Raw genomic sequence first — 25,900 nt, forward strand, 5'->3', positions numbered from 1 at the left:
CATGGCCGAGAAAAGGGGAGCCGTGCTCAATGAAAGTTGCTTGCTAGGAACACTGTGTGCCTTAGCCACATCTGCTTGTAATAATTGAGAGGGATGGGTTGGTTTTTGGCAGAAATAAAGGGTACAGTTCCCCAGTTTGGTTGCAGTGACCAGGGCAGCGGGGGGATGGAGGGAGGTCACCGTGCTGCCTGACCTGGCTGCGGGTGTGGGTGACTGGAAGCCACAAAATGCCTTTGAGTGGTGGCCGTCTGCAGGCAGAGTGCCTCGGCAGGGACCGGCAGGAGGGAGGCTGCCGTGATGGGTAGCTGGTGAGCCTCAGCTTCCTGCAACGCTACCTCCGATCCAGGCTCCCAGCTCCAAAGCTGTCGCTTGGCTTGGCTGAAGCTGAGTTTTTATGTTGTTTATAAACCAGACCAGACTTCTGAGGGTGATTTTCTTTGGGGTTCCCTTTCACGCACCTCCTTTTTTTTCATATCTCATATAAGAGATTTTTCATTTTTGGCAGACTGTCTTCTCAGGACACTCTGAAACTGTGTTATTTACTACTAGGTGGACCCAGATTGCTAGAGTGAAAAGCCAGCAACATCACTTCCTTGAAGGGGGTAAATTATGTTTAAAAACCCACTGAAAGAGGAGTACTGTTGATACATGTGATATTTGCTCCGGGAATGGCAACCAAAACATTAATAATGGCTTTGTTCTGTCTTCTAGTTATCAATGGCAATTTTTAAACTGTAAAAGTTTCAGGTTGCTGTATATATAAAAGGAAATTATGTGATTTCAAATTATAATTGGGGAATATTTGATGGATCTGGTTATAGAATAACGAATGAGAATAATTAATAGAAAGTTAATTGGGTAACATCAGAAAAGTTTATCCTGGTATATTGGGACTGCATGCTTCAGTTGATACTTAGTGTACTTTTGGGATTTCTGGTTGAACCTCACCTCTGGTTCTGATAGTATATTGTATTATGAAGAATATTAATAATGCTGCAGAACAATTACTTGTTCATTTGCTAACTGATTAAAATTCATGCATAATTTATTGGAACTGGGAGAGACTTTATAAATAAGTCTCCTTGTCCTCAAGAGCTTAAAAACAAAATGCATATGCTAATATAAGAATACGCTTTACCTCTTAACATAAAAATTTAATATCCAATGGTATATTAGTCTCATTAATGTGAGGTTTTATTTGTGATAATTGTGCTCTTAATCAAAGTGTATACTTCTAAACATAGCCTTATGTTTTAGAGGTTTATAATTCAGAATTGGTAGTGCATCATGCTCATCAACGTTTATGTTTTCTGCCGTAATATACACTGACCTTAGAATTCATTAGTTTGACATTTAATGTGTTAGTTCCACAGCAAATAACTGCCCTCATTAAGCCCGGCTGCATTTCTGAGCTTTGATGCCGTTAAGGATCTAAATTAGTTCATATGCACATTTCTTGCCAAAACAGGGTAAAACATGTTAATAATTAATTGAGATACTTTCTAGAGTTTTATATATCCCAAAGCAGAAACGGGAACACCTTAGAGCATTTACCTTTTCACTCCAGGAGGAGAAAATCAGCTCTGCTTGCAGCCGCTATGGCACGTTCACAGATTCTGGTCTCCAAACTGAGTGGTTTGAGACGCACCTAATTTAGAAAAAAGTCTGCAAGAAATTCTTTTGTGCCAAAATGTGGGAAACTTGGATGCTTACAGAGCTGGTAAATACACTGTTGGGAGCCAGCTCTGGTATCTGGAGGGGAAACTTTACTGCTGGACATAGAGAACCAGGGAGTTGTTAGCTGAACCTCACCAGGCAGGGAGGGTGGGATGTCAAAGGAGATCTGGAGGCCCTCTGCGAGCCCCTCCATCACCACTCCCTCCCATGGGCTCTGACAGTGACACTGGTGGGGTCATTCCCGGGAAGCAGAATATGTGTAATGCTTCTGTGTCTTAACTTCTCTTGTGTGGAGGAGTGGGGGGAGTGGTGATGAGAAGTGCCCCCTTCTAGGGAAATCTTACGGTCTCAGGTTAAATGTTATTTTTAATGTACTGGCCATGAGATCCCCTCTACCTGCTCAGAGCTGCCGCGTTGTTAGTTCTGCGTTGCTGCTGTGTGAAACCCCTGTGTGCATTGAATTTAGTATTGTTGCCTAATTAACTGAAACAAATTAGTTGAAATATGAGCCATCTGGAATGAAAATGAACCTTCCGTGTTTATCAGTGGATTCATTTTATTAGAAAAGTACATGTTGCTTGTGTTTTGTTTCTTAAAATAAACCACGCCGAGGCAATGTGCTGCTCCTCTACGTAAACATTTCTCAGGGTAAGGGGGACCTCACCTCCCTGCTTGGTCCGCCATTACCTTTTCACTTTGCAGCTGTGTTGAAACATTTAGACAGGCAGAAGCTGATGAGAACAGAGGAAGACAAAAGGCAACGTACATCCTGTTGTTTGAGTTTCTGAATCAATAGTAAGTTACTGAAGAATAAAATATGTCTTTGTTATACATCTTTATTTTGTCATTCTCCTGGCAGTTTTGCTCAGTTCTGAGTATTCTGAATGCCTGTAATAGGCATCTGTATCTTTTACCCTAACTGCATCTGGTGGGTTTCAAATGAACTGCAGTGATGCTCATTTTTAAGAATATTCTGCGCAGGGCTAGTGTATCAACTATTGCAACTGTTTCTTTAAGGAAAGTACATATGTGGCTTTTGACAATAAAAGAAAATTAGTTATGTTTCTAAAAATCTCAAGTTATTGGTATAGTAAATTGTATGCATGAGCATGAATTCAGATTTTTTCAGAAAAAATATTAAGAAGTAGCAATATATAAATCAGATAGGATTTTGTGGTCCCTAGCTGAGATTTTTAAATGGAAAAAATAACATTGGGCAGATGCTAGTGGTGCACCACTCGCTTCCATCAGCTCAAAATTCTCCTCAACTCTTCTTCAATGATGTCAGTTTGATTTTGCTTTCGAGTTTTGAAATCTTTGCTGACCAAAACCTGACAACTTTCTGTGGAAAGAGCCCTCTTCTTAATGGATTTTCCAGCTTTTGTTTTATCACTGGCTTTTTTTTTTTTTTTTTTTTTTTTTTTGTCTCCCCTACAGAGCCGCCTCGGCCGATAGCACCCCCGCAGCTGCTGGGCGTTGGGCCCACGTACTTGCTCATTCAGCTGAATGCCAACTCAATCATTGGGGATGGACCCATTATCCTGAAAGAAGTGGAGTACCGAATGACGTCTGGGACCTGGACCGAAACCCATGCTGTCAATGCACCGACTTACAAGCTCTGGCACCTGGACCCTGACACCGAATACGAGATTCGGGTCCTGCTCACCAGACCGGGCGAAGGTGGGACTGGACAGCCAGGACCACCACTCATCACCAGGACAAAATGTGCTGGTGAGTGCTGCTTTGGAAAACGAGCAAACAAACAAAACTATTTAATGATTTAATTTGTTGGCGGGCTTGTTGGCTCTAATTAACTTGTAGCAGAACTTAAGGGTTCCCTTGGCACCCACAGGATCCCCAAGTTTCTGGGCCAATAAGGATTTGCTGTGTCCCCTGCTTTGCCTGGTCACTGTCTGGGTTGCTGTTTGCTAACACTGGGAGGGTAGGTTAGAAGGCGGGATTTTAGAAAGCTAAGAAAACATTTTGCTTCTCATGCAACGAAGGAGACCTCATCATTTCTGGAAAGGACAAACCACCTGTTTTTTCGCCTCCATATTTTCACTTACATTTTAAGTAAACTTGCACATAAAGGAACTTGCATGGGAAAAAAAAAAAAAATCTGTTAAATAGAATTTTACAAAAAAATGTAGTGTACTTTTGTGTAACTTTTCTTTTTCCAAGCAGATATGCATGGCCTGCCAGAATCTCCAAGAACTAAAATACAACTACTAAAATCTCTAACTTCTAAAATACAATTGCAAATATTAATAGAGTGTTTTCTCCATTTTTGACTACCACCACCAAAATCATATGCTGCTGAATCCTGCAGTCTGCTTCTGGTTTTTTAGAGTGCCCCTGCATGGCCAGCACCAAGAATGTTAAGCACTGCCAACTTGTGTTATATGCTGTTCCTTCTAAAGCTACTTACAGTTATTTTAATCTCCGCTTTCATAAAAAGAAATACCTACGTCTCATAGTTGCAGAGGAGAAAAATTATAGATTTGAACATCAGACTGGGAGGCAAATAAGCGGAAATTAAATCGTGGGGTTTTTTTCCCTAATCTCAGGACTTTTAGGGCCTGACAGTATTTTAAAGTTTGCACTATATTAGATTTAGCAAAGAGTGCTGGTAACCATCTATTCAAAACTGCATTAAAATAATAAAGAAGAGCTGCAGTTGCAGATTTCCATGTGTCATGTATGTATGCATATATAAAACAGAAATAGAAATGAAATATTTTTTTCACAAGTTGGTGACAGACCTCAGTGGGACAGCTATTCAAGTTCTCATCTAAGCATGGATGACCACTCATTTTGCTTACTTAAGGAAGAGGGTCAGGGTCTGGATCAGAAGCCAGAACTTCAAGCGGACTAGGTCAATAGGTATGAATCCCAGAAAATTAGACAGTCTCTTTTGAAATTGGGCATAGTACTGTCGGAAGCTGAGGCACACAGCTGGAGCAAGACTAAACTGAAGGCATTTTTTGGAACTTGTGATCTTATTTATAATTTAATCTGTATTTCCTGTGAAGTAAAAAGGTCTCTGTGTCCATCTCAGTTAAGATGACAGTCATTGAGATCTAAGTAAGGTTAAAGCATTGATTTATTGTACTGAATTGGTTTAGCATTGTTCTGAAAAAGTAGGAATTTGAAAACAGCTTCTGTTTTAAAGAGGCTGAGCTGAGACTAACAAATCCCGAATGTTCAGGTTCTTTTTCCCAGTGCTTGAAAAAATATAATTTCATTTACCCAGGTTGTGACAGACTGAAGCTTTTTAATGGGGAAGGAAAAGAAAGGAAGTCATGATTTATGTGACGTATTTTTAGAAGCCAGTTAGGGGAAACAGTGTCGTTGTGGGTGTGATTTTATTTTTAATTTGTTTTTAACTTAACACTCACATATAAGGCACCAAAATCTAGTCTGGCTTGAGACAAATTTTCAACTCAATTTAATCTACTATGAAATTAATCAGATCAAAAAAAAACTTAAAAAGAAAAACCTGAACTTCCATGACAATATTATTTTAATAACAATAAAATTTTGAGCTGTTTACCTTGCAGTAAGACTGGTTCTTCTTAGTCCATGAAAGTGAAGGCGAGTAAATGTTACTATTAACCAGTTTCAGTTAGAAAAAGGTGAGTCAGCAAGGGTTTGTGGAGACTGAAGGATTGTGCCCAGCATCAGGGATGAGTCAGGGACAGCACCGGGTTGAGCGGCAGGTTGCCCTGCTGCCTCCTCACCTGTCTGGAAAATGAAGACAGACCTTCCTTTTCTGCAGTGTTTTCCCAAGGCTTCTGTAAGATAACTGCAAGCCCAAGGCAATATGATTTTTTTTTTTCAATATTTTGCTCGTAGAAGGCAAACTATAAACATAAAAATTAGTCTTTTCCAAAGAGAAGATTTATAAGAAAAGGTAAAGGTAATAATGGAATAGCTCACCCTGCAGTCTCTGCTGCTGCTCGTATTGCACAAGTGACTGGCAGGTGATTTACCGTGCTATGTTATATGACATCTCTGCAGCAATATCTTCTTTCTGGAGATTCTTCAATTATTCCTAATTCTTGTTTCTGACAAGATCACTTATTTTTCAGACAGACGCTCTCTTTTGTGTCGATGTTCTTTGTCAATTTTGTCTTTCCATAAGTTTTGTACATATTAGTTCAAATTCTGAAACAAGTTATAATTGATTAACTGCTCAGCGTCAAACAGAGTGGCGGGAAATAAATGAATTTTCAGCATGAAGTTTGACTGCGCTCTATACAGATTAAAAAGCACACATTAGCTAACGTTGATCTGATGAGTTTTTTATGTTTACATTCCAAGTAGCAGCAATAGCAAACTCACTGACACATCAATAAGAATAGATTAGTATTCTGCTTTCTGTTTATTTAATATCTAAGCAAATATTAGCATTGTTTTCACATGAAGATTGAAAATGATTTTTTCCATAATTCATTCAGTATTTATAATTTCCTGACATTTCTTAATAACATATTATTGATCAGTTGGCCTGTGCTTTGCTGGAGATGTATCCTACTTCTGAATGATATGAGAGACGATTGTACTTAATCTCTGTACCAGACATGCACTTTTATTATTAGGTATTTAGATTATTTTCCATCTTCCTCATAGAAAAACCAGTGTCTGGTGACTCATTTAGTAAATGTTTCCGCTAATGCTAAACAAAATTGTTTTCTAATGAAGAGATAATTCTTCCACTAGTTAAAAGTCCTCCAACAGCCTGTTTGTCTACCCGGCATCTCCTAGGTAATCTGTCCTGTACTGAAGCTGAGTGATGGCATTTTGCTAGAAAACTTGCATGTTTTTTATCAGTCTGCAATTAAAGATAGTGCTGAGCAGTCAAATATGTGAAACCACTGAGTGTTTTTAAACGGCTGAAGTAAGACTAAAACATGTGAAGCAAAACATTATTTTCTGACATTATCCTCCTTAATAGCCAGATGTATGCTTTGTATTTCTGTTTCTAAGCACAGCTGAAGTCGGTGCTGAGCACGACGTTGTGTTCCCGGCTGCGCGTGGTTAGGCACAAATAATTTCAAGCTGCTGATGCTGAAGGCTCCTTCCTCCCCATCAATCCTCACGGGGCACCTGGGCTTTATTTCAGCAGGACTACACCTCTTGCCTGGTGTCATTGCTCAAATTATTCACTTCTCAAGCATTTTAAAACCAAAGTAAAAGGCAGAGGGTAGCACTTTAATCAGAAGTAATCCTTAAGGCTGTTTTCTGTGGCTTTGGGGTGTGTTGTCCTGAGCGTATCCTCTGAGTTGTGGTTGTCTTTCCTTTGGAGGGGTGTAGAAAATATGTGGTAATCTAAAATTGTCCACTTAGCCTGCTTGATCAACTGTAAGTTAGAAGTTATTCTCTTACATTGGCTGCTGCTTCTGATTAACAGCTCACAGCTCAGTTTTATGATTAACTGATATTTTAGTGGCAAAGGAGGTCAATAGTTCAGCCTGTCCAGAGTTTAATATATGTACACAGTGGAAGTGCTCGCTCCTACTTTACTGAAGTTCAGTGCAAGGGTGTGATTTTCAGTAAAACGTGAAGAATTGTAGAGCAGTTGGAGAAGGAGTCCTGTGTGTTTTCAGTTTTTTCCAAATGACTTGATTTTAGTAAACTATTGCCTGTATTATTTGGTTTTGATAATAAAATGAGTAAGGGGGAGGGGAAGCTTTATAGCTTTATCAGAGCTGGGAATGGAACAATACATATTGATGATATTTTATTATTATTGTTTTATTTTATTTTATTTTTATTATTATTTCATTGTTCAAAACCATTATCCATCACAGAGACCTAGCTATCACTAACAGTCAGCCTCAAGGCACGATAGCAGAGGTGCTGGTTCAGCGGTGCAATGCTGGCATATGATCGCCTGCAGTTGAAGGCTTGGGAGCTGGGCTGCTTTCTGCCTGCCTTTTTCAAGCACAGAATGTTTGTTTTCAATTTGCACATTTATTAATTTTGAAAACAATATACACAGAATACACCATACTCCTGAATTCACCTCTAGCAAAAAAAAAAAAGCAAAACGTGGGGAAACATTGAAAAACAAAAGCAATCTTAAGGTTTTTGTTCATTTTCTTGGGATTTTTCACGGAGGGACCCCAGCGATGTTGCCATTGAGAAAGTGACCTTGCATGGCTATCTGGAGAACTAAAATGTTGTTCTGGTTATATAAAAATTGTAGTTGATTTTTAAAATGAGTGGAATGAAAAGGATGGTGCAGTATAGAATCTGCTTGTGCCGATGTGGGGATGCGTACAGTGCTACTTCGGTTGGTGGTGTTTGCCTTTTACACTTGCAGGTTGTCGTGGTTTAACCCCAGCCAGCAACTATAGCACCACGCAGCCGCTTCCCCCTCCCCCCTCCCAGTGGGATGAGGAGGAGGAAAGGGGAAAAAAAAGTAAAACTCGTGGGCTGAGATAAGAACAGTTTAATAACTAAAGTGAAATATAATACTAACAATAGTAATAATGAAATATAATAATAATAGTAATGAAAAGGAATATAACAAAAAAAAAAGGAAGGGGGGGAGAAAGAAAAAAACCAAGTCACGATCCGCGCCTCCCGGCCAACTCCCCCCTGTTTATATACTGGGCATGACATTCCATGGTATGGAATACCCCTTTGGCTAGTTCAGGTCAGCTGCCCCGGCTCTGCTCCCTCCCAGCTTCTTGCACACCTGCTTGCTGGCAGAGCCTGGGAAACTGAAAAGTCCTTGGCTTAAGATAAGCGCTACTTAGCAACAACTAAAACATCAGAGTGTTATCAACATCATTCTCACACTAAATCCAAAACACAGCACTGTACCAGCTACTAAAAAAGAAAGTTAACTCTGTCCCAGCCGAAACCAGGACACAGGTGTAGGGTTTAAGGTGGGGAGCTGGATTTATAGGCTTTGCTGTGTGCTGTACATGAGAATTTAGGGTGTTGGTATGTGAAGCAATGGGCTTGTAAAATTGGGTACAGTCAACATCACAGGAGGGTTCTGGAAAATACGGCACTGAAAGGATAAGCTGTGCTCTTTATTTGTGTCTCTTGCAGTAGTGCATCTTAAATTATTATTTAAGTCTTTGAAAACTAATAAAAGTACAGATGTATGTGTAATTTTCAATCATTTAAATTTTTTAAAAAGTGGACAGAGAGAAAATACTTACCTTTACAGCAAGGCAGTTATCTTAATGTTTCAAACAGAATCTTTACCTTTTTTCCCCTCAAAGTAGATATTGTTAGAGACTTACAATATAGCTTCAAGAGGAGCTTAAATACAGTTTGAGCGCTTAAATTACATTTTTATTACTCGTTTTTGTTCTTTACAAGTTGAACACTTTTTTAGAATAAACTAAAGATGAACAACTTCAAACTAAATGAATGTGATACTTTTAAAAATTATTTTATACTTGTCATTGCAGAAGGGCCCACATTACACCAATATTTGTAAGTTGCTGTTGTTGTTATAAATGTTTGACACTCGTGACTGTTTCGGAGCTTTTGGTCAGGTAGTAATTGGAAACATTTAAGATCTCGCTATCAGATACTAAATGCCCCAGTCTCTTGTTCCATATAGCTTTATCAGTTGGCTATGATATGAAAAAAAAAAAGGTATTTAAACAATGGAGAAAGTCTGGACTGAGGAACTTTATCATATTCCCTTTAGGAATGAATACCAGAATTGTTATTGAGAGAGCATCCTGTAGAAGAGCTATCTGATTTGGACCATCAGCTGGCACAGGCGACCATACTCTGCTTATTGTGCTGCTTGCCACTGTTCAGATACCCATACCACATACAGAATCCTAATGATGCTTATATCCATAAGAAAGGACCGTAGTGCAGCTGAGTTACCTAGCAGGAGACCAGGCAGACTGCCTAGCCAAGTTCTTGTCAGATTCTGTAAATTAAGCATGGTATCCTCTTTTTCAAAGGAGCCCAATGCTGATGACTCAGTTGAATTGGCAGTAAACTGCAAGTTCAGACACTGACCTCCCCTAAATTAGTTTTCAGCTTTTTTTGTTCACTATATTCAGCCTTGCTTAGTATCATTTCTTTGGTATTTGCAGCTGCAAGCTCCCTCTGTGCTAACTGGGAACTTTCTTCCTGCGACACTGCCAGTGCCATGTTATAAAATGAGACATGGGTTTCCTGAATTCTCTCGTGCTTCGTTTTTGGGATAAGCATGGCTAGTTCTTTATTGTATAGTGTCATATTTGGCAGTAAATCACACTGACGCTCTTCACTTAGGGTTAGGGTAGCAGACCTAGGTAGGTGGGTTCCTCTAGCATGGCCACCCACTTTCAGAGCCTCTGTTGTGTGTGGTGACCACTTCCCTTGCCTTCTTTCCGAAGTCTCTACCAGTGGGCAGGGTGGGACAAGTTACCTACAGCAAGATGTGGTTATGGTCATTGGCACCTAACGTGCTGGCCAGTCAGGGCTTCAGTGCAAAGTCCACCAAGTTGAGGGAAGTCCTTCAGATGAAGTTAGTGGCTCTCTTTCTGGCTAAGGACACTAGGTCAGGATACCACTTCAGCTGTGTGACGGAGGCTGGAGGAGGAAAAGGAGCAGCTGCCAACCCTGCCCGGAGCTCCCCTGTCTTGCAAGCGATTCCTCCATCTCCTGTCTCACCTCAGCTTGTTTGGCAGCTTTTCCCAGAGCAGAGCGTGCCACAGCACTGAGACTGTCGTGATTTATCCAAAGTGCATGTAACTAGTCAATAGATCACACTTCCGAGAGGAGCACTGTCTGTGGCAAGAAAATGTATTGCAGTACATTAATCCACGGCGCCCATTCCAGCTGTAAAAGAATGGACGTGGGCAATAATTCATATTGCAGCACTTGGAAATGCTATGGGTGCACCCGGGCCAGATAACTCAGAGCCTGATTATAGCTTCTCCAGAGTTTGGGGACTGATATTCACAGATTTTTGGTCTGTGTTCGCTTCCAAAGAACATGACTGCAGGTTGAGACAATCTTACCCTCTCAGAAGACTGGAGCTCTTTTTTGAACTGCGACTTCTATTTTTCATTTCAACTGAAATAAATAATTTTTTAGTATGATTCATTAGTGTGCTTGATACTTTAGTTTGCTTTCATAATTAAGGTGTCTCAACTGTTTAGGAGTGCAATATTACTTTTATAGTGTTTGAGAATTGATAAGTACCTAAATAAAACGAACTTTTCTAGGACTGGCTTTTATTGTACTTTCATTTATCTATTAAAAATTAAACAGGGAAAATTTTAATAAGGTTTTGAAAGTTGCTCTGATCGTTGCAGCACTTATGTACAGTTTTGGAAGCACACTAATTTTTCACTGTTACTTTGGCACTGTCAGCGAAGTAGTGTGGAGTAGGTAGGGAGGGCTGTGAGTAGCAGGAGTGGTGATGTGGAAGGGTGGAAGAGGAAAGCAGTACCAGCAGCATGTGCTGGGGGGAGGGATGTTGATGAGATTTCCCAAAGGTATTCACTATTCTTTCTCTCTCCCCGATATGTCTTTCTCCTCCAAAGCCATTACAGAGAAATATAATGTCATTCATGCTAGTGTGAGATCTGGATAAAGTTCAGATTAACGTCCTCCCAGGATTAGGACAGGCTTCCCAAAAGCCCTGGTTCTTATTGGCATTGATTCTTTGGGCTTTATTCTGCTAGGTGAATCTTTGTTTTTCATTTAATTCTTGTTTGCTTTTTTTTATTTTTTCAACTTTGCTTCATTTTAAAAGTGGACAGCATAATTCTTTCCTCCTAATTTGAACCTAGACTCTGTGAGGCAGAACTGAGTGAATTTCACTTTCTTCATTTTATTTGTCAGTAAATCCTCCTGCTGGTGCTGAGGGGGAATGGACCATGTGATGCTTTTGTATGGTATGATAATGAAATAGCTTCCATTATAACAATAAATTGAGGAGCATATTAAGCAGCAGCTGATGTCAAGTTACACCTCAGGTGATCAGTAGGTCCAGAATCCTAAAATGGCTTGTCAAGACTCTTAATGTTACCTGGTTTTCTTTGCTGTTTTAAAAATACCCAACCAGCCAAACAAAAAAAAACCTGGAGCAGTCCTGGAAAGTTCCAGATGACTTCAAAACAAACATTAAAAATAGTGACATGAAGGATCAGGATCACCCATTTAATTAAAAGCTTGTCATCTTGACTTTAATTCTAAACAGAATAATGGAACAGCCAATACAAGGGTTGATTAATGAAGAATTAAGAAAGTAATATAATTAGAGACAGTCAACAGGTTTATGGAATACTGATCTTGTCAGAATAACTGGATTTTTTTAAAATTAGATTACAGATTTGGTTAATAAAGGCGATATTATTCTTCTCTAATGCATTTAATTTGATATGAAACATTTTGATTAAGAAACCAGAATAAAATCAACTCAAATGGAGAAGAACTGGCTGATATATCCAAAACCGCTGATAATTTTGGATTAATTGAATAAACGTTTCTATTTGGGTCCTATCAGGAACAGTTCCATGTAATTTATAAAGAAAATATAACTATAATAAAGCTGGCAAATTGCAAAAAATTATGAAAGTGGTAGAAATAACCCACTCCAAAAAAGAATTGGGTTACTAATTTACAGTGGTTTGAATAGAGTGATGCTAATCTATGTTTCAGGTAGGCCAGCTGCAGTGTAATAAAAACAAAGTAGTCCATATGTACAGAGTGGGAAAAGGAGGGGCTCAGGCCCTAGGCATGGGCTGACACGACGTGGGGATCAGTGACCATTCAGGCTGTCGCTTGGGCACTGGAACTAAAAGAGCTCCTGTAGTCCTTGGCTGTGTAAACCAGAGCAAAATTTCTCACCCTTTTCTTAGTATTGGAGAATGTTTTAAAGCTTTTGAAAGCACATATTTGAAATTGCTTACCAAATCAGTTTCCTTCTGACCCAAGCCCTTCATCTCCATCTCTCCAACCCCTCCCCAAATCTGTGTAGCATCCTGTTCTACAGAATTAAAGGTATGGTGTTGTACAACAGGTTGTCAGGAGGATTAGGAAACCAAAATAAGAGAATTGTGGCAGAAACTTAAAATCTGGAAACAAAATCTTGTTGTTAAGGTGTGACGTGACCAGAATTAATACTGATTTTAGAGACGCAGAAGTGATTTTGGCAATGATTTCTCATGTGGTTGAAATTTATTTTCCTTGTTTCACATCTCCAACTACACTGCATAAACAGCCTAGGATTTCATTTGTATACTAGTATTTTTCATTTCATATTACCTTTCAAAACTATTTCATTTTATGCATTTTGTTTTCCAGGTCATTAATTGCTGAAAGCTATTTCATTACTCTTGGAAATGGCAACATGTTTAATTATCATTCAGATAATTAAACATTTCAGATACTAACAGTACCATAAGCACACATTTTGCAGTTTATTACCTTTTTTTTAGAGAATTATGCTCAATGTGAGGGACTGGTGAAAATACGTTTGACAAGGTACCTTCTTTTGTCTGCAAAATGAACTCTACCAATTAGGCTGAAATGTCAAAGCACGGGCACCCACTGGGAATGCAATGTGCTGCATTCACAGTTTACAACTTGTAGCAGCTTACATGATTACAAATAAGTAAACTAGTTCAGTTGCACCGTATTTCCTTAAAGTAACGACCTTCGAAGACAGCGCTGAACTGCAGTTCAAGAAACCTGCTTTCTGTTGGTGGCTGTTCTGTCACCTTTGACAAATCAGTTCACTTTGCATCTCGATGCCATTTGGAAAGCAGGGTTAATATGCATCTTTCCCCAGCAATTTCTCTCATGTTCATTTACCTCATGTGATTTTTTTTTTTTTTTTTTTCAGAGCAAACACTTCTCTTACTTTTGTTGTGTTGGCTGCAATGAGATCTTGGTTTTATCTGTCTGAATTCTTTCCACAGATAAATAGTTTGTAATTAGAATTTAGTACAATGAAGATCATATGTTAGAGAAGAAATTTTTATTCCTTCAGTGACAAATTTTGTTACTGATGTAATTTTTGTGGTCCTGTGGATGGACCCCACTTGAGAATAAACAAGTGCAACTGCTCTGCACTCAGCTCTTAGTGTGACCAAAATTTCTTTGTGGCTGTCCATGCAGAGTCTGCTCTTGGTGTTCACTTGATACAGTAAGGGCTGGGGTAGGGAGTGTGGGAAGAATGCAGCAGTCATACTGTATAGAAATCAGTGGAGATCAATTTATTCCTGAACTTAATCTTTTTTTGGCTGTCTTAGCACTTGTCTCTTACCCTCTGAAAGGCCATAATTCAGGATCGTGCTAGTTGAGCATGTTTCTTTTTTGTGTGTGTGTGCCGCTTTACCTCTAAGACTTCTTAGGTTGCCATTATCAACTTCTATTTTTCTGTTGCTCAGCTTTTTGGGTTTTTTGGAACACAGCCATACCCCCTCCCCCTGCCAACCCCAGCTATTCCTTCCCTTCAGCTGTGAAACACAATTTAAAAGTTAGAAGCAAAAATACAGGTGCTTCTGTCTAAACAATGGATGAGGGAATGAACAATATGTTGTAGAAATTATTCACATTGGGTAATGTGCTTGTAGAAGGTTCGCAGATCATACAGTGATGAATATAGAATAAGAACCTATACAGAAAAGAAACAAGTAAAAAGTTTCATAGATATGACTTATCTTGCCTAGCAGTAATTGGAAAAGGTGGTGAATGCATATATGAAAGACAAATTAAGATGGCAGACATTTCTCATTGTCATTTTATTGATGGGCACATTCAGAGCATATACCCATAGTTTTTACAATGAGAAAAAAATATATACAACAGTACTATTGTATAGAAATCAATAAACATATATAACCATGATCTTTATGTCTTACTGTGAATTATTTAGTCCTGAATTTACTAGTTGCCGTGTGCTTTAAATAAAGTCAGTTCACAAACTTAGATTCCTCCCCCCCGTGTTAATTTGATCTGGTTCCCATAGTGGAAACAAAAGTGCTACCACTCTTCAATATTGCCTTCACAAGTCAGCTTACTGTCTCCGTGTTTAAGAAAGGATTTGCAAGTTTAAGATGGGAATTCTGAGTCTGTACAATGATTTCTGTGATGACTCTAGGTGGTTTAAATATCTCTTGGAAATAGATATGCTGTGGGTTCCAAGGCGGCGGGGCTTCAGCTGGGCTGCTGCGCCCCACGGGGAGCAGGTTCTGTGGAAGCCATGCTCTTTCAGCGCACTCTGAAAGTCTGCCTTGTGGACAGACTTAAATTAGAAAATGTCACATGCTTCCATTATACACTTTGTTCTCCTAAAACTAATCTCTTAGACACTTCACCTGTTCTCTCAGTGGACACCCATGTGCCCATGTGTGTTCTTTCCAGCCTCTGAAGAGCAGCCATCCTGCACTGGTAGTTCTGCGTAAGGCTCTCAGGTGTGATGGGCATGCTTCCTTCCACCTGTCTAGACAGTAACTCAGGCCAGGAAAAAAATATGCAGCAACTGTAATAAGGAACAACTACAAAAAACCTGTAGCCTTTACAATATGGTTTTTCAACCTTGGATTGCAAAAATCTGGTTTTAAATATCCTACTATTACTCTCACCATCCTTCTTTCTGTGTTTCATCCTATGCCTTACTCCGTCTGGTGTGGGCTTGTAGTGGGGGTTAAGTATCACATAGCACTGACAGCTTATGAAGAAACTCCTTTGTCTTTGGTGCTGAAGGTCTATTTTTTGGAGCGGGGTTTGCTGAGTTGTCTTCTGCACAGAACAATTGCTGGTGAGAGAAAATGGGGTACTCAAAGCAGTGCAACTTCTGTAATAGAAGTTTCTCTCAGTGGATGTGATGGCATTTAAAAGAACATGGAAGTCATTGTGTATGCTTTTTGTTGTTGTTTGAAATTTTAATAACTGAATCCATCTCTTTGAGTTTAGCCATGTCAGGAATAGTCTGCTTTATAAGGAACAAGAACATAAAGGAGGACACGAGCCTGGGCTGCTGCAGAGTAAGATGCCTTGATGCTGGGGGGCTGAGTGTCCTTGCAGAGAGGCAGCATTGGGAAGCAGAGCTCTAACATAGTGGCCGGCCTGTAATGTTTTAATTTCTGCAAGTAAAGTGTAACTTTTCATCCTTGGCAAAGTGAGTGTCTAGCTATTTAGCAAGGGACAAAGCATAATGTCATCATTGCAGAGATGTATTGTCAACTTGGACAGGTGATATTTAAGGAGCCTGAAGAGAGAAATGACCTGGCAGCGTAACAAGACATATCACAAGTGACTGTCTCAAAATGAGAACAAGACAGACAATTTCCATTACTTCTCAGTGTTAAGGTGCTAGCATTATCCCCTAAACAACCACATGCTCCAAGCAATAATCATGCACTGTCGTCTTCTGTACTAATATGAAAGTGGAATTCAATCTCTTTGACACATATTGCTTCAGCTTCTGACTTGTCAAGTTGTTTCTCTGCTGGAGCTCAGAATATATAGTGAATGGGCTTTGTATACTGACTGAAATGGGGAAATAGTTATCCACTTTCCTTTGAAGCTGGCCATGGAGGTGCCTAGAATATGCTAGAAGAGAGAGACTTTGTTTCTGGTAGCCTGTAAGTTATTGTCGGTTAGGAAACCTGTGAAACCTCAAGCCCTTCTTCAAACTGGCTCCTCTTTTGGAGTCCGTTCTCCAGTCTAAACCAAGTAGCCTGTAGCTGTGTACTAATTCTCATAATACCTTGGAGAGAGGCGATCGTTCTTTTTCCGCTGTCTTCCCAGCAGCGTGTGTGTGTGCGCTGGGTTTTATGGCAGAATTTTGTAGATGCGCCTCTACATCTTCTGTATCAGTCAAGTCCTGCCTTTTAATGACAATATTCACTGTCATTATGATATTCTGCATATTGATGAAATACATTTTATAGTAAACTTGCTTTAATTCTGAATTAATAGATACTACTGTTACAACTGTTAGATTTCTGTATATGTAGGAAGAAATTCAGTTATCATCTATAAAAATGGGGAAAATAAAAAACATCCTCCAGTAACAGTCAATGCCATCCTGGAACTTGCTGCTTTTTCTTAACCTGTGGTGTGGTGGAACAACCCACTACTTCCATATCTAAAGGATTTGAAAATTTAAAATACTTGATCTGAGTCAGATACAACAAAATTTTAAAAAATCAATATCTTATGCATAACCAGAATAACTTTTCTAATAACCTAATATCTATTTAGTATGCCTGTGTTTCTGTTCTTTTCATTTTAAAGCAGTAGTGTAAGCTTTTCTTAGCTGCAATTACAAGATCCATTGGTTAAAGAGTTAGGATAACTGGATTTTTTTAGTTTTACAGAGCAAATTGAGGACACTTTTTCTGTACCGTGACTGCATCAATACAGAAAACTGATAGATAAACTACCCTAGCATTTGCTGAATCAAATGGTATGTTGTGAAGCTAATATTATGGCAAACATCAGTAGCTTACAGGCCAGGCAAACCTTTCAGGATGTTCTCTGATGAATGCCTAGTGGACTATGTGCTTCTACCTACAAAATGTGTGTGAGGGCTCATGCAGTAAGACACCAATGCTGCTGTACTTACTTTTTCCTACATCTGTCAGTAATGTGTGTTCTCTGATATGCCTTTTGCGACCTAGTTTGATTATTTAAAAGCTGTATACAAGGAATACAGGAGAAATACATACACAGGTGTATTTATTGCTTTTCTTCAGCTTGTGCCGCCTACATTAGTTGACGTTATATTTTTATGTATAGATTTTTCTATGTTGCCTTAAGGAAAATCATGTGTTTAAACATAATATCATAATGCATATGTATAAGGAAATTGAACTAAGCTTGTTACTGATATCTCAAAGGTGGCATTACTTAACTTTTGAATACTTACTTTTGCTCTCTTACTGTAATACAGCTTTTGTGCATATAATTTGCTATAAACAACAACAACAGACAAGAATATCCTTCAAATTCTTTCATTTGAAAGTTTCTGCTGGCAGTTAGAGAAAAAGAAAATTAATAAAAAATATGTTTTGACATTTAAAAGAGAATTATTTGCCTTAAAATGCATAAAACATGCAAACACTTAAATTGCTTGAGCTTGTGCATTTTAGAGCATTACTCTGACTGATGTTTATTAGCTAAGTTAAAACATGTGTAGCAGGTTTCCCTGTAGTAAGCTTCACCTTTGTTTCATAAGCTAAATTGCATTAGAAGAAGTAGCCTTCCAACACTGAGAAGGCTACAGAAATTTTTTTTGTCATCAACATGTCTTTCCCCATCCTATTTAGATCTTGGGTGTAAAGCCAGACACGACCAAGTCTGTTTCCCTGTGACTTCTTATCTTTTGGACTTGCATAGTCAGTGCCCACCTCATTGATCCCTACTTTTTTTTTTTGCTGTTTTTGTGGTGTTCTTGGAGCATCAGTAAATCAATTTCTTTGTAGCAATCAGTAGCTTCTGGGTTTGTATTGGTGGTACTGCTGTGTGTGTGTGAAGAGTTAACAGACTGCATCCTCTGTAGCTGCTGGCCCTCAGGCCTTTTGCTTTGTCTGAAGGATCCTTCTGCTCCCTTGACAGTTACACACTGACAGAGCAAATCTCAGAAGTGGTGAGGCCAGCGTTTGCTTACCAAAACCCTTCCTCCCCATCCTTTACTATGTCAGCATCAACTGAAGTCCTTATAAAAGAGGACAGCATTTCCTATTTAAAAACAAAAAAAGGGGGAGAGCGAGAGAGGTCTTGAAATGCTCACTGCTATCTTACGTTTTCTTAGGAATGAACTAGTTGATAGATTTTACCATCACGTAGCTACTGAAGCTCTCCTCTCCCAGCTGCTTCTGGGCCATGTAGTTCAGCTCATCTTGTCTGGCAGGGTGGTGGACTCTGTTTCTTCCTCCATGAGGCACTAAAGTGAGGAGGCAGTTCCTGGCTTCCCAGGTCCTTCAGGGGAAGATGCATAGGGTACAGACTTGTATGGGCTGAAGGAACTAGAGGAGATTAAGGTGGTGAGACCCAGGTTTAGCAGCTAAGATCTACTGTATTGGAAAGCAGGGGAAGAGATCAAGGCATTGCAGGACATGAGAACCAACCTATGCCTTGCAAATCCTTGCTGCCTTTGTGCTGTTCAAAGTCTGACATGCACTGCTGTAACTGAGTGGCAGGAGTAGAGAAGGGGCAGCTCATCCTTGAAGGCTGGGGTCAGGAAACAGCATGTGGCAGTGAGGGGCAGTATGTTTTCTCATCTGCCTTTTGTATGGAAATTGTCCGAGGCATAGAGGGAAGAACCAACATGAACAGTTCCTGAAGGAGTCATGGTGAAATACATGTTTCAAAATCAGTCATTCTTGCTTAGCTGCTTTAAAAAAAATAAAAGAAGGCAGACCAGTATTCTGTTCTGTGTTCAAGGACAGGAAAAGATCTAGATTTGTTTGGACTTCAGTGTTGAATTGAAACCTTGCGATCCCTGATTGCTTACAGCAATTGCTTGCGAATATCTGTCACCATTTGTAGGGGTTGCTCGCAGTGTTTTCTGCAAAAAGATTTGAAAGAAATAGAGAAACCTTTGTTTTGAGATTTAAAACCGTGTATATGCACACTGTCGTGGTTTAACCCCAGTCAGCAGCCAAGCACCACACAGCCGCTCCCTCACTCCCCGTCCCCCCCTCCCCACCCCCACTCCCGGTGGGATAGGGAGGAGAATCAGGAAAGAAGGCAGGACTCGTGGGTTGAGATAAGAACAGTTTAATAACTAAAGTAAAATATAATACTAACAATAGTAATAATGAAATATAATAATAATAGTAATGAAAAGGAATATAACAAAAAAAAAAAAAGGAAGGGGGCGGGGGGAAAACCAGTGATGGACAATGCAATTGCTCGCCACCCGCTGACCGATGCCCAGTTAGTTCCCGAGCCGCGATCCGTGCCTTCCCGGCCAACTCCCCCCTGTTTATATACTGGGCATGACGTTCCATGGTATGGAATACCCTTTGGCTAGTTCAGGTCAGCTGCCCCGGCTCTGCTCCCTCCCAGCTTCTTGCACACCTGCTTGCTGGCAGAGTACGGGAAACTGAAAAATCCTTGGCTTAAGATAAGCGCTACTTAGCAACAAGTAAAACATCAGAGTGTTATCAACATTATTCTCACACTAAATCCAAAACACAGCACTGTGCCAGCTACTAAGAAGAGAGTTAACTCTGTCCCAGCTGAAGCCACGACACACACAAACACACAGATGTGTTGAAATGTATATAAATTTAAAAAAAAAAATATTCTGATAGCTTTTTAAAAAAAAAATATTGGTTTCAGCTTACTGAAACATTTTTCTGTACATTGTTATATCATCTTTAATAACTAGTCAGATGGTTAGAACTATTTTCTCTCTCCAGTGTATTACAATACATTTTGAAGGGAAAAAATCCATATCTGCAGTATTTTATGAATTTGAAAAAATAGACGAAACTGTATGTTCCTGCCAGGTATCATTTGCAAAGAAGTGGCCACTTATTTTCAGTGCATTTTTCCAAATTGTCACCTCTGCATCATAGTCATGTCTTGGTCTCAGTCAGTCATGGTAGTGGGGTAGATAAATTACACCAGCTACCTGAATCTGCAGCAACCTGAATTCACTTTACTATTTAGAAACCCCTGCGTCGTAAGGATAGGTTGTGGTGAGAGAAAGGACTACTTAACCTTAACAGTTGTGTCAGAGAGTTACATTAGGAGTAAAAATAAAACAAAAAAAAATTGTCATATAGATTATAAATAAATGCAGTTTGGAAGTTAAAAAAAAAATCCAATTAAAGATGGCAGAGGGAAGTAACCTACTATTTTTTTAAAGATCTTTTTAAAGTTTATGGAATGGATTTTTGAGAAAACCTAAAAGAATTGCTAGAGATGGAAAATTATGCTTGTGGCATGAGTGTTTGGATATCCCAGTTGCTGATAATCGAAGAGATCGGATTTTCTTGCGTTATACGTGTGTTGTAGTAATCCCGTGTGTCGAGATTGCTGCTGATCTCTGCTGGAGCCAAGAGCGTCTGCCCTTTCTCCTCCCCGCAGCCCGCCTTGGTGCATAGTTTGCCTTTTAGGTGTTCTGCTTTTAATATTTCCCAGAAGTATTGGTCACTGGTTTTGTGTTCCCATCTGGCATCATCAGGACTGAGCCAGTCTTTGGATCTGTGGTCAGAAGGTCAAACTTTTATTAAGGGTAGACTGAAGTATTCAATCGGTGGTATATCTGGTAGCTCGTGAACGCTTACTGAAAGGCACTTGCTTCTGTCTGGAGGGTAAATGGGTCGAGACAGGCTAGCAGAGTTTTTCAGTTGTTGCTATTGCAAGTAATTTCAGTGTTCCAAGTACATGTTTAATGATGTTTCCCTTGCGAGCGGTGTTTAGTGATCTCCTCAAAACCAAGCTCCCACTGAGGCATGGCCAGTGAAACCTGACCTTGAAATGATAATGCAAGCCGTGCCGAAAATTAATTGCTGGTAGCATTCTCTCTGCTGTTTGATTTTTAATGAATAAAGAGTTGCTGCAAGTTTTAAAGTTTTTATAGATGGGATGCAAATTTGCTCTTTTTTATTTCAAATTGATCGCTCGGTTGCTCTTGGTGCAGATTATTGAAGACATGTTTTAAGAACTATTTTGATTTTTAAAGTTTCATTATAAAATAGAAAGGAAATACAATGGTTTAATGGCATTTATACATTTACTTCATCAGTTTAGTATTATACTTGCAAAGCATATAAGCGCAATACCAATTTTGCATTACTTTAAATTTAATTTAACAGTATTCTTAGGAAAAAATTGTGCAAGTCTAATTTATGTTGACAAAGGCAATACAAAAGTATTTTGTAATAAGCGAGGCACTAATACAGCACACAAGAAATCGATTTCATATTACACTTTTGTATAATTAAGTAAAGTGCTAACTTCAAGCTATTTCTTATGACAGCCCATAAGGCTGTATTTTTTTGCACTCTTGCAGTTAGTGTTTAAGTTGAAAAGCACATTTAATTTAAAAATGTTTGCTACCAAGTATGCTAATATAATTGGCACTAAAGTAATTTAGCTTTATATATTTTATTATTAAGTGGAAGTAATTCTATATAGATTTTGTTTCCTTGTTGCTGTAATTTTAATTACAATATTGGGAATATTCCACATTTGAAACATGACTCAACTTTATCTGGTCCAAAGTGAAGGGATGTAAGATAAAACCGTCTGCACTTTGTTTCACCTTATATTCCTCTCAAGCATTTATGTTACCACACAGCGTTTTCCTCTTACTCAACATTGCTTGCTTTCATATACTTTTCTTTTTCTTTTAAGAGTAGATTTATTCACTTCATAAATTTAGCTTCCAGTTTTAGAAGTGAGTTACAGAAGTATGTCTTTGGGAAGGTCTTATCCCAAACTCCCAGTCCTTTGTCCCTTTTTTCTTGAAGATAAAAGTTAAGGTGTTTTGTGATGGGTAGGTTGGTGGGTTTTTTGGAGAGGTTGTGGGGTTTTTGTTTGTTTTTTCTTTTGAAAATATAAAACAAGGCAGAGCATGCAAGGCTGATGTACTTAATTTTCTTCCTTTCAGCCGTTTTTCCCTAGTGCTGATGGCAATGAATTGGATGTGCTTTACCACTTCACATGTTTTTCACATCAACTGTCCGACCCTCGGGTATTCACTTTCCACCTTTCTGTTGTTTCAGGATTTCAATTTCCAGTTAAGTATCTGATACTGAACCTGGAAATTGAAATACATCTATGGATGTGGACTACTGTGAATCAAAGGAAGGCTGTAGTTCTGTCCTACTGGCATCAGCGTCTGCTTTTATTCCCCTTGTATTCACTCTTCTCTGTAATACCTGTCCCAAACTGCCTTAGCAATACATATAATTTTACAGTTGTGTTTTTCTTGGTTTTATATGTTTTTTGTCCTCTGCTGACAAGGCAGAAGAAACAAATTATTGGAAGAAGATGGGAGGCCAACCCTTTCCCTTCTTGTTAATAAACTTCTGATGCAAAAGAAACAAGGAAATGACCATATTCAAAATAAAATAATGAACAGTGATTGACCGTTTCAGTTTATTATTCAGGCGGAGTATCTTGAGTTGTGCCCGATTTTTAAAGGATGTGTTCAGCACTTGTTGAAAATAAAGAGAAGGGGCTCCCAAGGCACAACTTCCTGAGCTTTTGGTAACACGATTTTTATGATTTTTGTCCTTTGCTTTAAGCATCAATAGAATGAAACTGCATGCTTGGCTTAAAATCTGACATAAACCTGTCAGACACTTTATGCTCTGCAATGGCCACAGAATTCTTGGTGTAACCAAAGCTCTAGCTAATTGGGATGACCTCAGTGCATAACAGTGCCATCAGGTATGACCTGTTTGTTTTGAAAATTTATTTGGAAATACCATCTCATTATATTTGGACTCACTAGAAAACTCAGTGTTTGGAGAATATTGCATTCCTTGGGTAGAATGTTCAGCTGACGCTTCAGATTTATTATTAATATTCAAAAATGTTTGGCAGTTCAGCTTTCAGCATGCAAACCTTGGGTCAGGAAATTGCATACATTCTCAAAACGTAGAGGCTGCACCACCGGGATTATTCTTGAGAGGTATTATGTTATGTTTCCTGTTAGGAAGAAGATACTCTATAATGATATGAATTTTGCTTCTGTGTTGTTTCCATATATATGCAATGAAGAATGCTTCAGTATGCTTCTGAAAAACCATTGGCTCTGCTACTTATAATTGTAAAATCTTTGTGTCAAGTTAATACGTTCCGAAAAGCCATGTGTTGCCTTTCTAAATAACTCGATTCAGGCAGCTGAAAGAAAATCATAAAGATAACTAGTTTGTTTTTCCTAAAGTTCCTATCGCTGCAGTGCAATTTCCACAGAAAATAAGAGCTGAAACAAGGGTATAGAATTACATTAAAGTTCAGTTAACTCAAGAAGCTAACAATGCAGATTGACTGAAAGAGAACAGATTGAATTACTGCAAATGTGATATAGGTAATAAATGAGTGCAGTCATTTCCTGTGTAAGAAGCCTGCCTTTTGAAAGACAAAGTTTGCTCATTCTACTGAAAAGTGAAAATAGCAAAAATTAAATAATTTCTTTGAGTCGTATTCCCTTTTGTCAAAAATGAAAAAACAAATTATCAAGTGTCATAAAAATAAATTAGTCAGAATAATCAACTTCCAAGTTATTACCAGTACCAAATAACAAGTAATAATAATATTTGATGCCTAGAAAGAGTGGGAAATCAGCAATAAAGTACTGTATGATATTATTGTACCAATGTATCTGATGTCTGAGAATTTAAATACTCTAATATTTTGAGCTTTATAATCAAAAATATTTTCTTCTCATTTTCTCCATTTCCAATCCCAAAGAGCTAGAGTGCTTGCAAAGCTTTATGACAGCAGCGTGATATATGCCACATAAAACGGTCCCTGAGTTCTGTAATGCAAGAAGTAATGTGGGATTTGCCACGTGAGTGCTTGAGACAGCCTAACTCAGACGAGCAAGAAAATAAAATCAGTCCAGGGACCTCCCAAGTGTGATTTTCAGAAGTGTGGAGGTACATCAATTGTATGGACATAATTAGAATTATGTGTCTTAAGACTTCCGAAAATCCCACTGCATTCCTGAATGTGTTTTTATCTCGAAATATTTTTCGGAGTACTGGTGAGTTCTTTCCTTAAAACCAAACAAGGTTGTACATTACTTAACTTGCTTCTAATAATTTTATCTTGTTTTGTACCTGTATGTTGGCTGCAAACTTTGCTTTACATATAGATGGCTTGAGGCATTATTGTCCTTCGTCTTCTTACCATTGCACCTCTCATGGATGGTACCACTTTACCTTCCCCAGCCTTCCCTTTGGCAGGGAGAACAGAAAAGATCACACAAGGCCTCTTTGCCTGCTGCCATGTGAAGCCAGTCATGCATATCAACTTGAATCCCCCTTGTTGGCAATTTAATCGGAGCTGCTTGACTTTTTCACTGAAGAAAATGAGATCTGCTCATTGTACTGGCGGAGATTTTTGGGGAGAGAATTGCTGGCTGACAGGCATTAATTAACTAACTGCTGAAGTGCTAATACTTTCGGGGCAGTACCAAGGTTTTGATTATCTGTCTCTCTCCTTACCTTGGACATACGTCTGCAAAAGTGTATTCTGCCTAGGTCACGAAATGTGAATATTTTAAAATTATCTGTGATGAAACCGCCTAGAGAGAGCGGTACAGGCCAACTGGCACAAACACTAAAACTGGAATTGTAAGTCGAGCTTCTAGTTCCCAGCTTCATGCTGAATCCACCAGTAGAAATAGTGATATTAATGTTAATATAAGGCAGTAGGTCAAATTCGTTCATAACCATTAACTAATGTGTTGGGGTTTTGATGTGTTATGGTGATGCCAAGCCTCCTGTCTTAAAGTAACAGTGGAGTCTTCCCAAGGGAGCTGGCATCTTGACATGCACTGCAAAAACCAGAAAATTATTTGGCTGGGTAAAGAAATGTCATGTTTGTGTAACAGGATCTGATGTCTAAGCTGTAGACATCAGGCTCATATCAACCCATCTGATTTAGCCTGTAAACCAGCTACTGCCCCCCAAACTGTTCAAAGTTAATTATTGTCTGTAATTTTTTTTTACTGCTAGTTTAAAAATAATGAATGTACAGTGCTTAGAAACAATTAACTATGTCATACCAAGCTTTACTACTTTCATTTCTGTAGCATGTAGGAGATGATTTGGCTTTTTCTTGGGTTGAATTATGCCATGCCATAAAGGACTGTAACAGTACTAATTTGCTTGAAATGTGGTTGAATTTATCACAGCCAGCACAAGCTTGTATGTGTTTTCTTTCCTGATTTCACAAATACAAAAGAAAATAAAAATTAGTTTTCACCCTCTGTTCTTGCAGTTCCCCCTCCCCAACCCATATGAAAAGTCATATTTCAGAGCGTCTTCTAAATTCATATTAGTAATACAACCTACTGTGTGTTTTATTCTTAAATACAGTATACCAAAAAAAGTGAGGCTGGGTGGATGTCTTGTGGGTTGTGTTGGGTTTTTTTTAATTTAACTATAAGAGAAACTATAAAAGCATTTTACTAGTGGGTGTCGTATGAAGAAAGAGTATTGATGAAAGCTGGTCTCAGTGTCTATCTGAGCAGTCTGTGACAGCTACTGTTGTTTAACCATCTAACCTACTTCCCCTTCTCACTGTAGAC

General features: G+C 38.8%; 1 protein-coding gene across 3 annotated transcripts in view; it reads left to right on the forward strand.

Annotated features, from left to right (window-relative positions):
* The window catches only part of PTPRK (protein tyrosine phosphatase receptor type K), a 416,967-nt gene that overhangs the window by 242,772 nt on the left and 148,295 nt on the right, over window positions 1-25,900 (forward strand). For all 3 annotated transcript variants that reach the window (XM_050893028.1, XM_050893026.1, XM_050893027.1), the window contains exon 7: window positions 3,115-3,408. In XM_050893028.1, the coding sequence (XP_050748985.1) occupies window positions 3,115-3,408 (294 nt within the window). The remainder of the gene's footprint in view (window positions 1-3,114; window positions 3,409-25,900) is intronic.

This window comes from Gymnogyps californianus, chromosome 3 (assembly GCF_018139145.2).
Source record: "Gymnogyps californianus isolate 813 chromosome 3, ASM1813914v2, whole genome shotgun sequence".
In the NCBI taxonomy this organism is placed as follows: Eukaryota; Metazoa; Chordata; class Aves; order Accipitriformes; family Cathartidae; genus Gymnogyps; species Gymnogyps californianus.